Consider the following 15,910-nt stretch of genomic DNA (forward strand, 5'->3'; position numbering starts at 1 on the left):
TGTCATTTTCTGTGTTGGGCACTGTGGATATGAAGATAAAGACTCACCCTTACCCTTCATGGAGTTCACGTATCATGGTGAATAAAGATAAGTTGATAAAAAATTGTACTCGGCCGGGCGCGGTGGCTCAAGCCTGTAATCCCAGCACTTTGGGAGGCCGAGATGGGCGGATCACGAGGTCAGGAGATCGAGACCATCCTGGCTAACACGGTGAAACCCCGTCTCTACTAAGAAATACAAAAAATAGCCGGGCGAGGTGGCAGCGCCTGTAGTCCCAGCTACTCGGGAGGCTGAGGCCGGAGAATGGCGTGAACCCGGGAGGCGGAGCTTGCAGTGAGCTGAGATCCGGCCACTGCACTCCAGCCTGGGCGACAGCGCGAGACTCCGTCTCAAAAAAAAAAAAATAAATAAATAAAATAAATAAATAAATAAATAAATAAAAAATAAATAAATAAAAAATAAAAAATAAAAATAAAAATACAAAAATTAGCCGGGCATGGTGGCAGATGCCTATAATCCCAGCTGCTCGGGAGGCTGAGGCAGGATAATCTCTTGAACCCGGGAGGTGGAGGGTGCAGTGAGCCAAGACCATGCCATTGCACTCCAGCATGGGTGACAGAGCATTACTCCATCTCAAAAAAATAAAAAATAAAAATAAAAAAATATATATATATATGAAAGGGCAGTCAGGGTAGGTTTCACTGAGATTACATTTGAGCAAAGACTTAAAGAAGGTGAAGGAGTTAGCCATGAGTATATCTAGGGGAAGAAGTGCGAGCAAGGGCCAACAGCTGTGCAAAGGCCTTATGTATTTGAGGAAGACGGAAGCTAGTGTCGCTGGCCCAGAGTAGGATGCAGTAAGGGGGTAGTAGGAGATGAAATCTTTTAACAGTTGGGGGTGAGGAGTGGCAGATCCCACAGGGCCTTGTAGAAATCTTATACAGTACCTTGCCCATAGTAGGTATTCAATAAATGTTTGCCCAGTCATCTTTTGCCATCTAGGATTATTATCAAATAGCATTTATCTGTATATTTATTGGAGTTACGTGTGCTTTCTTTATTCTAGGGTCCTCTCAATAGTCCTTTTACATAAGGAGTATATTTATGAACATACTGCCCTCCGAGGGCAGTGAAACCCTTGTGGGCATTAGAGATCAAAGTGAATGCTATATTTTTGCAACTGCAAACAGGAAACAAATGTCAAATACTGTGGCTGCTGAATAACTGTGCTGGGCATCTCTAAAAAGCTTGTTAGGGTTGGGACAGTCCTCATTCTTTTGTAATCACAAGCTGAATTCTGGTTGAAGCATCCCTACCATGGGATATGTATCCATATTTCTAGCCTAAAAGGAGCAGCTTCAGTGATGAGCTTCCTTCAACTTTCAATCCAGGTGCCCTCTGCATTATTTCCCTGGAGATAGAAGTGGTGGCATTAATACAGATTTCAAGTGGCTCTGGGTTTTAGTGCCTTAACTGTCTTCCAGGATTGCAAAGCCTACCCTGGCTTGCACTTGATTGCATTTAGTAGGTGCTGGTTGAATGAAGGAATGAATAGCCTTTATTTTTTCTTTTCTCATATTCATTTTCCATAGCCCCCAAAATGTAGACTGTCCAAGAACTTTGACCACAGAAGCATCAGTCCCACCAAAGAGGAAGGAGGGAGAAGGGAGAGATGGGGACCTCATTAGCAGGCTATCAGCAGGCTTTTAGGGCCTGGAGGGAAAACCATCAGGAAGGGCAAGATATGTGAAAGTTCTTGGCTTTTTATGTCTTATAAAATGAAATAAGCAGATTGTGTAGCTTGGGGCTAACTTAGCCTTGGGTTTAAACGATGACCCTTAGTTAGGCTATCTGGTTCTGTGTTAACACTATGTCAAGGAGACCAGAGTTATGAGTTGGAGCTTTGACTGGACATCAAACTCTATTCCCTATGTTGAGCTCTGCTAGCCTCTCCAGCTGGTTAACAGGAGAATGGTGTGGAGAGAAAATAAGTGGGCAGATGAGGGAATGTTTCAAAACAAAGACTGCCTAAAACATCCCAAAACATACATCCTATTATGTGGATCAGTTGACTCATCTTCACATTTGAAGAAAAGATATATTACAGAGTGTTTCGTAGCCATAAAAAGGACTCAACCACATTTCTTTTATCATTATGTTCATAAATAGAAACCAGAGAATTTAAGCTCACTGGATAACCTTGGATGTCGGTGCATTATTGGGTCCTCTTAGAACCCACTTAGATACCTATGCACCCTCAGCTTTTGTAGATGCTGTCTCTGAGTTCCTATGCATTGACTTTGTGTTTTCTTCAGGCCTAAGTTTGGTGAGAGCTTCAGTTTATGCCATAGAGTCCTTTCTATGGGCCAGAGATCCTTTCATTTTAGATTCCACAGTTTGTTCATACACTATAGACAGACCGTGACTGTATTTTGAGTGAGTTTGCAAAAATATGGTCAGTTTGTTAGAACTTGACCCACCATCTGCTCACTTATCAGTTTCAGGGTTTTTTTTGTTTTGTTTTTCTAGTGACAAGGTTTTGCTCTGTTACCCAGGCTGGAATGCAGTGGCATGATCATAGCTCACTGTAACCATGAACTCCTGGGCTCAAGTGATCCTCCTGCCTCAGCCTCCCGAGCAGCTGGGACTACAGGCATGAGCTACCACACCTGGCTAATATTGTTAAATATTTTTGTAGAGCTAGGGTCTTGTCATGTTGCCTAGACTGATCTTGAACTCCAGGCCTCGAGCAATACTTCTTACTTCTGTCCTGGCGTCCCAAAGTGGTGAGATTACTTTGGTGTAGCCACTGTGCCAGACCCTAGTTTCAGATTTTATATCCAGAGAACTAGACAAGGAATTCCCAACCTTTGTTCCTTTGTTTTATCCCAAGATGTCCTCTTTTTCTTTTTCCCCTCTGCAAAGAGAACAGTGGGGGTTGGAGGGATGGTTATCCTTGGGCTATTCTACTTGTTTTTGTTCTGGCACACCTACTCCTCACTACAGTTAGAAAAATTATACACTGTAGTTTATACTCAGACCTCTGGTCACTTAAATACAAGAAGCTTCAGTCTTTCTTGCTTTCTTTTTTTTTTTCTTTTTTGGGATGGTGGTGGTAATGGTGTTGTTAGACTCTAAGTTCTATAAGATTATGTCTTTGTTTAGGCATGGGCAGTGCCTAGCCCACGGCAGATGAATGAATGGGAATATTATCCTATAGATGGTGTGTGGTTTAGAAAATCAACTATTGAGACTTGACATGAAATTCTACATCGGGCATTGAGACTAACATGATTCCCAATTTTCACTGAGGGATATCACATCCAGAGAACCTGAGAAGGGATCCCTAGAGCTCCTTATTCTAGCCTTGAGAAGTAGTGGATGAGCTATAAAAAGACAGCCTTTAAAAATAAATGAAATCCTAGTGATAATTTGATCCACTCTCAGATTAACTATGAAAGTTGACCAAGATCAAACAGAGCTAGTGGCAGATCTGGGACTGAAATTAAGCCCTCCATGTCCCCAGCTCCAGTACTTTTCTTACTACCTGAGATAGTCTTGCCAATGACCATCACTGCAAGGCAAAGTAAAGTTCTGTGACAAAGACCTAGAACAGAAATAGACGATACATGGTGTACATGCCATGACATTTCCTTCCAGTGCACAAAAGAGATGTCACTAGCCATATGACATTCTTCCCATTGGGTGTGAACAGGCCCTCAGGCAGCCACTACCAACCAATCAGAGTCGGCACTCAAGAGGAAACCCATCTACCATTCCTCTTCCAGAGGAAATAAAGGTTTCATCAGCCAACGACCTCTGGCCTCGACCTCTCTTCTCCAGATGAGCTGAAAACTCCAGCAGGAACCTTACACTCTTTATTGCTCTTCACTTTCCCCACATCCACAAAGGACTTAAAAGTGATGTCTGTAAGCAGGTTTTCCACAGCATGGATCTGCCAGACAGAGCAGGTGCAGGATTAGTCATGACTCCAAGCCAGGCAAGGTGATTAAGAAAAGCTAAATTTATATTAAATTATCATAAAGTCCTAAAATACTGAACATAGTGGTTAAATAACTCCAGAAAGTCCAATCTCTCCAGTGAGTAACGTTAAAACCATTACACATGAGCATGGGAGAATCGCTTCCATTAGTTTAGGACAGAGAGATTTTGCTTTTTACAGAGTAAATCAGTGCTCAAATAGATACTTCCTCAAATATGTCCTTTCTACATTCTGAACAGCCCAAGTGCAATAAGATCCTTCCCCCTTTCCAATTAAGGAAATGCCACTTTTCTACTTGCTCTTCCTCCCCAGACATGAGTGTCAGGACCCAAAGTGCTCCCTCCTTTACTGCTTTGTCAAGTGTAATGTGGGGAGGCTGTAATGTGGGGAAGCTCAGACCTGGGGCTGATGCTACTGAGAGCAAGGCTAAGGGCTTGGTATCTCTCTCTAGCAGTCTTAGAACTGACTTGATCTTGTCCATTTTCACCCATGTTTGGTAGCTGATTTCTCAATACCAGTAACCACAGGAGAAGTTTCAACTCAGGAAACTTCCCCTAGAAATTCTCCCCTCCATTCCCAGCCCCTGTTGTCCTCTCCTGCCACTTCTAATTCCTGGGGGAGAAGAGGTCTGGGTCTGCCATGGGCTAGGAGGGCCTCATCAGTGGTGCTCTCTACCTTCCTACTCCTTGCCCACCTCTTTGCATCTTTATTTATTCGGCCCTCCCACCACAGGACTTTGGAGATTGCTGGTGCCACAAGGCTTGGTCAGAAAAAGCAAATTAGGCAAAAAACAAACGGAAAAAAAAAAAAAAAAAAAAAAAAAACAAACCAACCCACGAAGAACAACTAGGGGGACGTTTTAGGGCAAAAATAAGTCTCAGTTTCCCTCATACTAGGCTGAGACACATGCCCTTTGTGTGAATGAGCATGAACCAAGTGATGGCATCCCACACGGAAACCAAGCCCCTTAGCTGAGGAGACAGCTGGAAGAGGAACGTCACCACCCCACAGCCACAGGCTCGCTGTCCACTAATTTAGATCCCTGAGCACTTGAGAAAGAACACAGGAAGTTCAACAGGAAGTTTGACCCTCATGGATACTTCTCTTTAGGCCCTGGGTGTCCCAAGTCTCCAACCTGATTGTTCTTTCTGACCATTTATGACAACTTCTGGTTTTTCTTTGAAAGCTTGTTTCTAGGTCTCTTCCCTAGAATCCCAGGGAATGAGGGAGAGAGGGTTCAGGTGGTATACCATGTTTGGTCTAGGCAGAGCTTCTTAGACTTTTCAGAGACTCAGCCCCCAAGGCCTAACATTCACTCAAGCCACTGGCTCACAACCTGGTTACTCTGATCAAAGACTTAGGAAAGATACTGGCCAGTGGTGGCACCAGGAGGGAATTCATATTAGCCAGTAGCCTCGTGATAGGGGCCCCAGTTATCCGAAGGTAGAAAGAGCTCCACACGTTCTAGCAGGAGGAAGAACAGCTTGAGCCACCCCCATCTCACCAGTATCTGCTGCTGAAAAGGCAGTGACTCTTAGGGCAAGAATAATGTCCACTGCCAGCAATGGACCAGACACCCAGACCCAACTACCCCCCAAAGCTTTTTCATGTTACCAACACACTTGAGGCTGAAGGTTCCCAGATGCCCATACCTGCTGGGCTGACTTTTCCTTCTTCTCTCAGCCTCTATCCTTCATCCCTCTTTACCCACACCCCCTTGTCCCAGCCTCTGATGGGCAAGTTCTCTCAGAGAAGCAGTCATGCTGGCTGTGATGGGGCAGAGCACAGTCCTGGGTCATCAGCTGCATCAGCACTGAGAAGCAGGCACTGAGGGTACCAGGGGAAGGGGAGGTGGAGCTCTACGCTGGCGAGGAATCATGAATAAGCAGTTTCAGGGGGCCCAGGACGGAGTACAAGATGTGAGGTTCATGGTAAAATCCAGGTCTAAATTCTCGAGATGTGCCATCATTTGTTGTGCACAGGTAGTTATGGACTCAGGTGGTAAACAGCTCCAGTGAGGGCTTAGGAGCAGTTATGGGGTGGGAGGAGGAGGAGGACGAGCACACAGAAGAGGGGCCTGCGGTGTAAGCAAGCACAAGGACTAGACGTCCATAAAGGAGAAGGAACAGGCAGGCAGGGAAGAGAACGCGGGCATTTAGACCTGGCTCTCTGAGGAGAGCTTGCGTTCATGTTTCCAGCCCGTGTCTGGCAGAGAGCCTCGTCTTTCTGGAGTGGCTGCAGTATGGACGCTGCTACACTCGGACTGCTCTTCCTGTAACAGCTGCTCTGTCTCTGTGTCATCCAGGGAGCCAGAGCTGGCCTGGATAGACACTGTGTCTGTCTTCATGCATACATGATCCCGGAGGAGGCCCCCCCGTGAGCTTCGCAGTTGCTTGAGGTCATCCCACTCAGCATCATCCCCAGACAGGAGGCAGATTCCCTCTACGATCTTGATCTTCTCCTTGGTGTAGTTATGGTCAGGCCCTCCCTAGGGTGGAGAGTGGGCAGATATGGTCAGTCAGTTGGCTTTCTACAAAGGATCCCATGGTAAACTGGAAAAAGGAAGTGGATGGGGTTAAGAGTAGGAGTGAAGCACACAAAAATCCCACAAACAAATGTGGAAATGTGATTGGGCAAATGTATGAGGCCTAGCCTAAAAGGGGAGGGGCAGCTATGATGATTGTTACCATTATCATACAGGGAGGAGGGAAAACCATGGCTTCCAGTACTGCAGCAGCCACTCACTGGCTTTGTCACTTTGGGCAAATTATTTCACTTTTTTTTTTTTTTTTTTTGAGATGGAGTCTCGCTCTGTCGCCCGAGTTGGAGTGCAGTGGCCGGATCTCAGCTCACTGCAAGCTCCGCCTCCCGGGTTTACGCCATTCTCCTGCCTCAGCCTCCTGAGTAGCTGGGACTACAGGCGACGCCACCTAGCCCGGCTAGTTTTTTGTATTTTTTTTTTTAGTAGAGACGGGGTTTCACCGTATTAGCCAGGGTGGTCTTGATCTCCTGACCTCGTGATCCGCCCGTCTTGGCCTCCCAGAGTGCTGGGATTACAGGCTTGAGCCACCGCGCCCGGCCTATTTCACATTTTTAAAACTCAGTCTCTAAAACTCTGCAGTGTGAGGAGAGTAACAGTATCCATACCTCACAACCAACTGCTGTCAGGTTAAATGAGGTGATACATGGAATGCAGTTATCTGGGTGCTTGACACAAAATGCACTATAACATGTTAGCTATGTTACATTGTTACTATGGTTTATTAATGGGACATCATGCTGATATAAATCATCAAAAGCAATTGGCAAGAGCAATTAAATGTACATTTATTCAGGATGTTAAGTTACTTTCGGTGTTAGTTTCTCAATTATCTCTTTTTTCTAATTTTGTTAAGGAGAAAACTTGGGAGGTAAGACAGGGGACTCTAGAAAATCCTCTTATCTGTCCAGACGTGGTGGCTTATGCCTGTAATCCCAGCACTTTGGGAGGCCCAGGCGGGCAGATCACTTGAGTTCAGGAGTTCAAGACTAGCCTGGTCAACATTGTGAAACCCCTTCTCTACTAAAAATACAAAAATCAGCTGGGTGTGGTGGCGGGCGCCTGTAATCCCAGCTATTTGGGAGGCTGAGGCAGGAGAATCCCTTGAACCCTGGAGGCTGAGGTTACAGTGAGCCAAGATCACGCCACTGAACTCCAGCCTGGGTGACAGAGCAAGATTCCATTAAAAAAAAAAAAAAAAAGAAAGGAAGGAAGGAAGGAAGGAAGGAAGGAAGGAAGGAAGGAAAACTTAAAAAAGGAAATCCTCTTATCTGGGTCCTAAACATCACTCCAGTGGGGTCCTGCAACTTATAACCTTTTTTGGGAGGTTACTCTGGCTTTGCTGCCATGAGTCCTGGGACCATTCCCAAGCAAAACCTGGGACTCTTCCAGGCACAGCCTGGAGTTCTGCTCAGCCCTCTCCCTTTATGGCTTCTTCAAAGAGTAGCCTCATTCCTGGCTGCTGGGGCATACCAACTGACATGCCACCACTGCTAGAAGAAAATGGATCATCTTGGGTTCTGTCCCTGGGATAGTATTCCTGCCAAGAGTTCTGCAACTGTGGCTGTGGCTCTATTTTTGTAACAATTCAATTCCAAAGATATTTACTGAGCCCCTATGTTAAGCAGGAGACTGTGCTAGGTGCTTTGATGATTATGCAATAAAAAACATGGTCCCTGCCCTCTGAGAGTGACAGTCCCCTCAGCCATGCAGAGTGGGACATAGATAGCACACAAGCAAACACACAGATGTCCGTTCACCCAGCACACCCTCCAAGATGAAATTAGTATAAGATGCAGGCCACTCAGTGTCTTAATCAAGAGACATGCTGGGGAAGTTAGGGAGAGGTGGGGGACATGGCACTTGCAATTTGGGAAACACCACTCCCTCTACAAACACCCAGCAACAGGTACCTGAAATCAAGAGGAAATCAGAAGAGAAAAGGTGAAAGACTATCAGAGGGGTGAAAGAGCTGCTGAGGAAAAAACACACAACAGAAGAAAGAGGTTACACTATTTTAATTGCCATCCTGTGGCCTTCATTTTGGTTCTTTTCTGGAGCATCAGATACTCCAGGAACCCAAGAATCTTCAAGAGTCTTTCTCTCAAAGATACTGAGGAGGGGTCTACCATTCCTAGAACTATAAGCCATCCCTGCACATTCTGTTTTGACTGCAGTAGAAGCTTTTAAAAAAGTTTTTTTAATTAAAAAATTTTTTTCAAACATCAACTTGAACCAGAAGTAATGGAAGCTTTTTAAATATGGGAATTCATGGATGCAGAAAGCACATGATTATTATGTGAAATGTGTTCATTACACATGAGAGCCCTGCAGGTGTGAGAGCAGGTTCTGACTGTGCTAGATAGGCCAAAAAAGTAGACCGATTAGGGTCTTCATAAGGAATAACTTCTGATGAAGAGTTACAGGATTTTAGGGAAAAAAACAAGGCTTATATTGGATTAGGAAAATCTGAAATACCAGGTATAGTTCCCTTGTGGAAATGGGACTTTTTTTTTTTTCTTTTTTTTAGACAGGGTCTCACTCTGTCATCCAGGCTGGATGGTAGTGGCACGATCACAGCTCTCTGCAGCCTCCAACTCCTGAGCTCAAGTGATCCTCCCACCTCAGCCTCCTGTGTAGCTGGGACTACAGGCACAAGTCACCACACCCAGCTAACTGAAATGGGACTATTTTTCATGCCTTAACATTGAGCAAATAATTTTCCATTGAAGTGACAAAGAAGTTAAAAAAACAAAAGCAGGTAAACCTTCAGAATTCTAGAGAAATTTCTGTGGTAAGAGGAAGAACAGTGAAAAACAAGCCATTCCCAACCATAGGTGCTACTAGCTTGGTTAGTAATGGGCAAGTCCAGGAGCTCTTGGGTTTTTTGGGTGTGGTCTGGGAAAGCTCCCTTGTTTCAGAAACACATAGCCCTTTGTAGGGGAATGACAATTCCTGGAGGGAAAGGACCTATGAGCTTGGAAAAGTATCTCCTGGCAGGACAACTGCTTTCAGACCTAAATCTTCTGAGATCTGCCTTCTAACCTGGCTCTCACTAAGGTCCCTCAAGCTAATCCCTCAGAGATTCTAGAACTTCCCAGAAACCCAAATTACATTCAGTTCTTCTGTTCACTATAACTTCCAAAATGGTAGACGGGATTACTCAGCAGCCCTTACTGACTTATTTGGGCATTTGGAGTATAACCCCTCCGCACACCTCCCCAAAAAGACCCTTGAACGTAAATTTCAATTTTTACCTCTTTCTTATAGCACAGCTGGTTGTACATGGCTGGTTTGGGGATTGCTTCAATCTTCACTTCCTGTGTGGATGTTCGGTAGGAGGGGTTGCTGTAGGTGAGGTTCCCCATTCCAGGATCAGTGAACTTGGATTTTTTGTGTCTTTAGGAGGAAACGTGATGAGAAATTAATTGAGATCTTTAAGGGGGTGATACCTGGGAAAGCTGTAAACTGAGTCCGGTAGGCAGCCTCTAAGATGATCCCAGTGACTCTCACTTCCTGGTATTCATGCCCTTAAGAATCCCCTCCCCTTGAGTGTGGACTGGTCTGGTGACTTACTTCTAATGAAAAGATTATGCAAATGTGATGGCTACTAGATTAAGTTACCAAGAAACTGGTTCTGGTCTTGAGTTGCCCTCCCTCATTCTTTCTTGCTCTTGCTCTGGGAGAAGCAACCTGCCATGTTGTAAGCTGTCCTGTGGAGAGGCCCACAAGACTAGAAACTAATGAGGAAGGCCTCCAGCCAACAGCCTATGAGGAGCTGAATCCTGCCAACAACTATGTGACTGAGTGTGGAAGGGGATCCTTCCCCAGTCAAACCTTGAGATGAGACTGTAACCCCAGCTGATATCTGGATTGCAGTCTGTGAGACACCTTGAGGCAGAGGCACCTAGCTAAGCGGCATCCAGATTTCTGACCCATAGAAACTGTGAGATAATGGTTGTCATTTTAAGTCACTAAGTTTTAGAGTAATTTGTTATGCAGCAATGGAGAACTGATGCACTGAGCTTGAGAGTCAGACAGATCTGTTTCAATTCCACCTCTGTGATTTATTAGCTAGGACCTTGATAGATATAATCTAAACTCTCTGGCTGGGTGCAGTGGCTCACACCTGTAATCTCAGCACTTAGAGAGGCTGAGCTGGGCAGATCACATAAGGCCAGGAGTTCGAGACCAGCCTGACCAACATGGAAGAAACCCTATCTCTACTAAAAATACAAAAAATATATATATATATATATAGCTGGGCATGGTGGTGCACGCCTGTAGTTCTAGCTACTTGGGAGGCTGAGGCACAAGAATTGCTTGAATCCAGGAGGCAGAGGTTGCACAGAGCCGAGGTTGCACCACTGCACTCCAGCCTGGGCAACAGAGTGAGACTCTATCTCAAAAAAATAAAGACAAAAAAAAAAAAACTTTCTGAGCCTCAGCTCCTCATCTGTAAAGTGAGGAATGTTATGAGGTGGTCGTGACATTGATCTATATCCATTAATGGTAACTGTTACGATGATGATGATGATGAACAGCAGCAGCAAACTGCAAGCTACGTTTAAAGCATTTGGGGGAAAATATAAACAAAGAGGGACATAAAAAGATTCTAAATGACACATTCTGCCTTTCCAGAATGATGGCTACTGAGCAATGATGTACAAACCAATATTGTAGTAAAAGGCTGTGTCTGTATAAGGGAAAAATCATTTCCAATTTCAATGATTTGAAGTGGGGAGTACTGGGAAAAGCAAAGATGTTAAGAGTCAGTCTTAGCTTTGCCTCTCACTTTGTGACCTTGGGTAATATCCTTGGTGCCCTCAGCATCCCAGTCTATAAAGAAAACCCGAAGGGTTGTTGTAGTCATTCAATAAGGAAAATGCTTAGGCTATGACTGGAGAAGGGTAAGTATTTAAGTTTCCACCCTTTCCTTCTGCTGCCCTGACCAGGCACCCAACCTTGCAATAAGGCTGGTCAGAGCTTGATTCAGTGAACTGCAGAGGTTTGGGAGATCCCAGACATGCTCATGAAGACCAATGAGCATGTGGCCCCTGCAGGAAGACTGAAGTTACCTGTACAGCATCAAAGCTGCAATCACCACCAAAATCAGCAGAATACTGAGGAGTCCACCAATAGTGTAGCTGATATGAAGTCCTTCCCCTAGGAAAAATAGAGAAACACTAGGCAGGGGCCACTGACAACTTTCTAGCTGGTGCTGGTGTGAGGAATGGAAAGCTGAAGGGCTCCTTTTGTAGGTGTTGGATGCTATATCATCTGAGGATGGCTAAGGGCCTCCTTTTCAGATAGGTGAATGGGAGGTGCAGGGAGGAGGCTGAGAAGAAATCTGTCACTCTGCCAGCATCTCTGATCCCATTTCAACCCCTTCCTAGCTATCTGACATAAGGCAAGATGCTAAACTTGTAAGCCTACATTTTCTCTTTAGTTATATGTAAATAATAAATTGCTCATAGGACTGGAGGAGAGTATATGAGAGTATGTATATATACATGTGCACACATGTATGTGACCTATATGTGGCTTATCACATGCTTGGCATATGGAAAGCATATCATAAGCTGTCACTGTAAGTGATGAGAGCTATTATGATTATTATTTCTATGGATTTAGTTTAAAAAGAGTTCATCAACCCCAGAGTCCCAATGAAGGTTATGAAAGATATCAGTGGAGACTTAGATTCATTACATCTTCTTTTCCAGAACAGTGGGGTACTCAGGGCTTACCTGGAGCAGCAGGAACGGCCTCATTGGAACGTGCACAGAGGCCCAGCCTGGCATCCCTTTCGGAGCATCTGTGGGGCACAGAAAACTGAATGTGAAGCCTACTTATACTCAATGAAGATCACGCCTTCCTCCAGGAAAGGGGGAAAGGCCTGTAAGCGGGGGCTTTCAGGTATGAGAATGTACCAGATGGAAGATATCAGAAGCATGGAGAGGGCAACAGCAGGAAATGGAGAGAAATCTGTGCAAGGCACTGTTGTCAAGTGTTATACCATGTTTAAATGTGTTATAAAATATGTACCTTTAAAAATGAGAAGCAGGTTTGGGAGTGAGTTGGAAGTCTGCAGAAAGAATACTAAGGACATCAATATTAGGCTTTCTTAAACTACCAGGATGAGTCAGAAGAAGCTGCTAGCCAAGCCAATCTGATTGGATAAAAATTATCACAAGAGCTGAATATCCCAAGGTCAAAAAATGTTTTTCTTCTCTTCATTCTTGCACAAGGGAACATGCAAGACATCCAGAGGGAGTGCTCAGATAACTAACTTGAAATGCTCAGAAGGTGACTTCTTTGTGGTACATTTTGAGCAGGCAATCAAAGGCATCTCCTAAACAGCCAGTGAAAACCTACTTGCAAGAGCATTTGGAACCAAGATGCACTGAATTTTCAAATAGAACTCTGACAATAAGAAAAGGTCCGAGCAGGGGTCAAAAGTTTTCTAAATAAACCTAAAGAAAATCAGAGTAATAATGACTGATAGTACTTAAAAGTTAGTGAGTAGGCCGGGCGCGGTGGCTCAAGCCTGTAATCCCAGCACTTTGGGAGGCCTAGACGGGCGGATCACGAGGTAAGGAGATCGAGACCATCCTGGCGAACACGGTGAAACCCCATCTCTACTAAAAAGTACAAAAAAACTAGCTGGGCGAGGTGGCGGGCGCCTGTAGTCCCAGCTACTCGGGAGGCTGAGGCGGGAGAATGTCGTAAACCCGGGAGGCGGAGCTTGCAGTGAGCTGAGATCCGGCCACTGCACTCCAGCCTGGGCGACAGAGCAAGACTCCGTCTCAAAAAAAAAAAAAAAAAAAAAAAAAGTTAGTGAGAAAGGCACATGTTTATACCTGGGTGTTTCCTTTTCTTTACAAACTGTAGTAAAAACAGAGAATGGGGGCACACAGCATATGAATTTGATCATGTGCAAATCTTGTAACTTTAGGACATTGAGTCTAAAGTTTTTATTTGGAATTATTATTATGTTTCTGCTTTCAGAATTGAAATCAAGTGTTAACTACCTTGTAAGCCATTGATGATATTACAAATAAAGAGACCAGTATGTTGCAGTGGGAAAAAAAACTGTTCTAATTAGAAAAATGTCTAGAAAGGATAGACATCAAAACATTAAGAGTAAATTATATATAGGTATAGGATATTCACTTGTTCTTTATTCACATCTGTATTTCTAGATGATTTATTTATTTATTTTTGTTTTTTTGGTTTTTTTGAAACAGGGTCTCAGTCTGTCACCCAGGCTGGTGTGCAGTGGCACAATCACAGCTCACTGTAGCCTAAACCTCCTGGGTTCAAGCGATCCTTCCAACCTCAGCCTCCCAAGTAGCGGGGACTATAGGTATGTGCCACCATGCCTGGCTAACTAAAAAAAAAAAAAAACTTTTTTGTAGAGACAGGATCTCACTATGTTGCCCAGGCTTGTCTTGAATTCCTGGACTCATGTGGTCTGCCCACCTTGGCCTCCCAAAGTGCTGGGATTACAGGCATGAGCTGTGCCTGGCCCAGATTATTTTTTATAAAGTATAAATGGAAAACACAGTCATTAGAATTTTTTGCCAGGTGCAGTGTCTCGTATCTGTAATGCCAGCACTTTGGGATGCCTAGGCGGGTAGATTGCTTGAGCCCAGAAGTTTAAAACCAGCCTGGGCAACATGGAGAAGCCTTATCTCCACAAAAAGTACAAAAAATTAGCCAGGTATAGTGGCACACACCTATAGTCTCAGCCACCTGGGAGGCTGAGGTTGGAGGATCGCATGAAACTAGGAGGTTGAGGCTGCAGTGAGCTTGAGCTGTGTTCATGCTACTGCACTCCAGCCTGGGTGACAGAGTGAGACCCTGTCTCAAGAAAAAAAAAAAAAAGAATGTCTCTGAATGGAATGTAACATCATATTTAATCGATTTTAAGATGTTTGTTTTTTCTATGGTCTACCATCTCTGAAACAGGAGTGTAACTTACGATCAATAGCATTTCACATTTGCTGTTGGTTATCTTTTCAGTTTAATTTCTCAAATCAGGATGCATTTTATAATGAATAGCACCTTTAATTTAATGAAATAAGATACTTTATACTTGATTTGAGAACTGTTCGTGTTTATGCTTACTTATTTAATAATGGTGTTTGTGTATGTGTGAGGGAGGTGCACGTGTCATTATAAGCTAAGGCCATCATATCTCTGGGGAAGACTTTTTGTTCCAAGTCATCAAGCCACAGCCCAGAGACTACTGTTGGACAAGCCAGTATGCCAAACCTATGATGTGAGAGCAAATGTCACAGAGAGAAGAAGGAGGAATACCATGTGGGAGGGTCCTCCTAAGTGATTTCTGTTTAAAGTTTTTTGTTTTTTTGTTTCTTTTTTTGAGATGGAGTTTCGCTCTTTGTTGCCCAGGCTGGAGTGCAGTGGCGCGATCTCAGCTCACCGCAACCTCTGCTTCCCAGGTTCAGGTGATTCTCCTGTCTCAGCCTCCCGAGTAGCTGGGATTATAGGCATGCACCACCATGCCCGGCTAATTTTGTATTTTTAGTGGAGACGGGGTTTCTCCATGTTGGTCAGGCTGCTCTTGAACTCCCGACCTCAAGTGATCCACCTGCCTCAGCCTCCCAAAGTGCTGGGATTACAGGTGTGAGCCACTGCACCTGGCCTTAAAGTTGTTCTTAAAGCTTCTTGCCCTCAGAGCTAAAAAGGGAATCACTTGCAACAGTCTACAAGTCTGAATATCACCTTCTGTCCCAAATAACAGGGACTGGTAGCTCATGACGTAATCTACCTCCCAACTACCTGATCGAGCTGGGACTATGAGCTACTGGTCATGGGATGGTGATTTGAATCAAAGGGCTCACGAGCCTGCATTGAACCTATTTACCTTCCTTCCACCTCCTCCAGAGACATGCGGGTCCGGGTGGTTGAAGAATGCAAGGTGGTAGGTAGTGTGTTGGGTAGCACCGGGCTCTTTTCACTCATGCCAGTGGACCTAGGAGCTGGGGGTACCAGGCCAGGCACTAGACAAAAAAGAGGATTGGAGTGGGCCACTGGAACCACAAACCTCTACATATGGCCCAAGAGTAGCAGCTGGAGAACTTGACAAAATCTTTTAGCTGCCCTAGTCACAGGCACCTTCATTAGTAGCCCTTCTTAATACTATAAATAAGAAGGAGTTGGATTCCATAATAGTAGCTCTGGATGGGGCAGCTGGCTTACCAAAGTCAGGAAGAGAGAGTGATGCACAGGCCACTGATTATCCCACAGCAGGGACCTGGGAATCAAGAGACCTGAATTCTGTTCTCGCAAATGCCAGAGGGCAGACAAACCCAGGTTTGAGCAATTCCCAAAACCCAAGCAGA

General features: G+C 44.6%; 1 protein-coding gene across 3 annotated transcripts in view; it reads right to left on the minus strand.

The window, feature by feature from the left end:
- Positions 1 to 4,005: 4,005 nt before the first annotated feature.
- LOC116273538 (low-density lipoprotein receptor-related protein 4-like) overlaps positions 4,006 to 15,910 on the minus strand; it is a 30,325-nt gene continuing 18,420 nt past the window's right edge. Inside the window, exons 18-23 of one of the 3 annotated variants that reach the window (XM_031662680.1) lie at positions 15,433 to 15,568; positions 12,290 to 12,357; positions 11,621 to 11,708; positions 9,800 to 9,941; positions 8,456 to 8,514; positions 6,405 to 6,491 (exon numbers count right to left, since the gene is read on the minus strand). In XM_031662680.1, the coding sequence (XP_031518540.1) occupies positions 8,473 to 8,514; positions 9,800 to 9,941; positions 11,621 to 11,708; positions 12,290 to 12,357; positions 15,433 to 15,568 (476 nt within the window). In that variant the 3' untranslated portion in view covers positions 6,405 to 6,491; positions 8,456 to 8,472. Of the gene's footprint in view, positions 6,492 to 8,455; positions 8,518 to 9,799; positions 9,942 to 11,620; positions 11,709 to 12,289; positions 12,358 to 15,432; positions 15,569 to 15,910 lie in introns of all 3 variants that reach the window. The other 2 variants (XM_031662679.1, XM_031662678.1) reach the window with 2 other exon arrangements.

Source organism: Papio anubis, unplaced genomic scaffold (genome assembly GCF_008728515.1).
Source record: "Papio anubis isolate 15944 unplaced genomic scaffold, Panubis1.0 scaffold838, whole genome shotgun sequence".
Taxonomy (NCBI): Eukaryota; Metazoa; Chordata; class Mammalia; order Primates; family Cercopithecidae; genus Papio; species Papio anubis.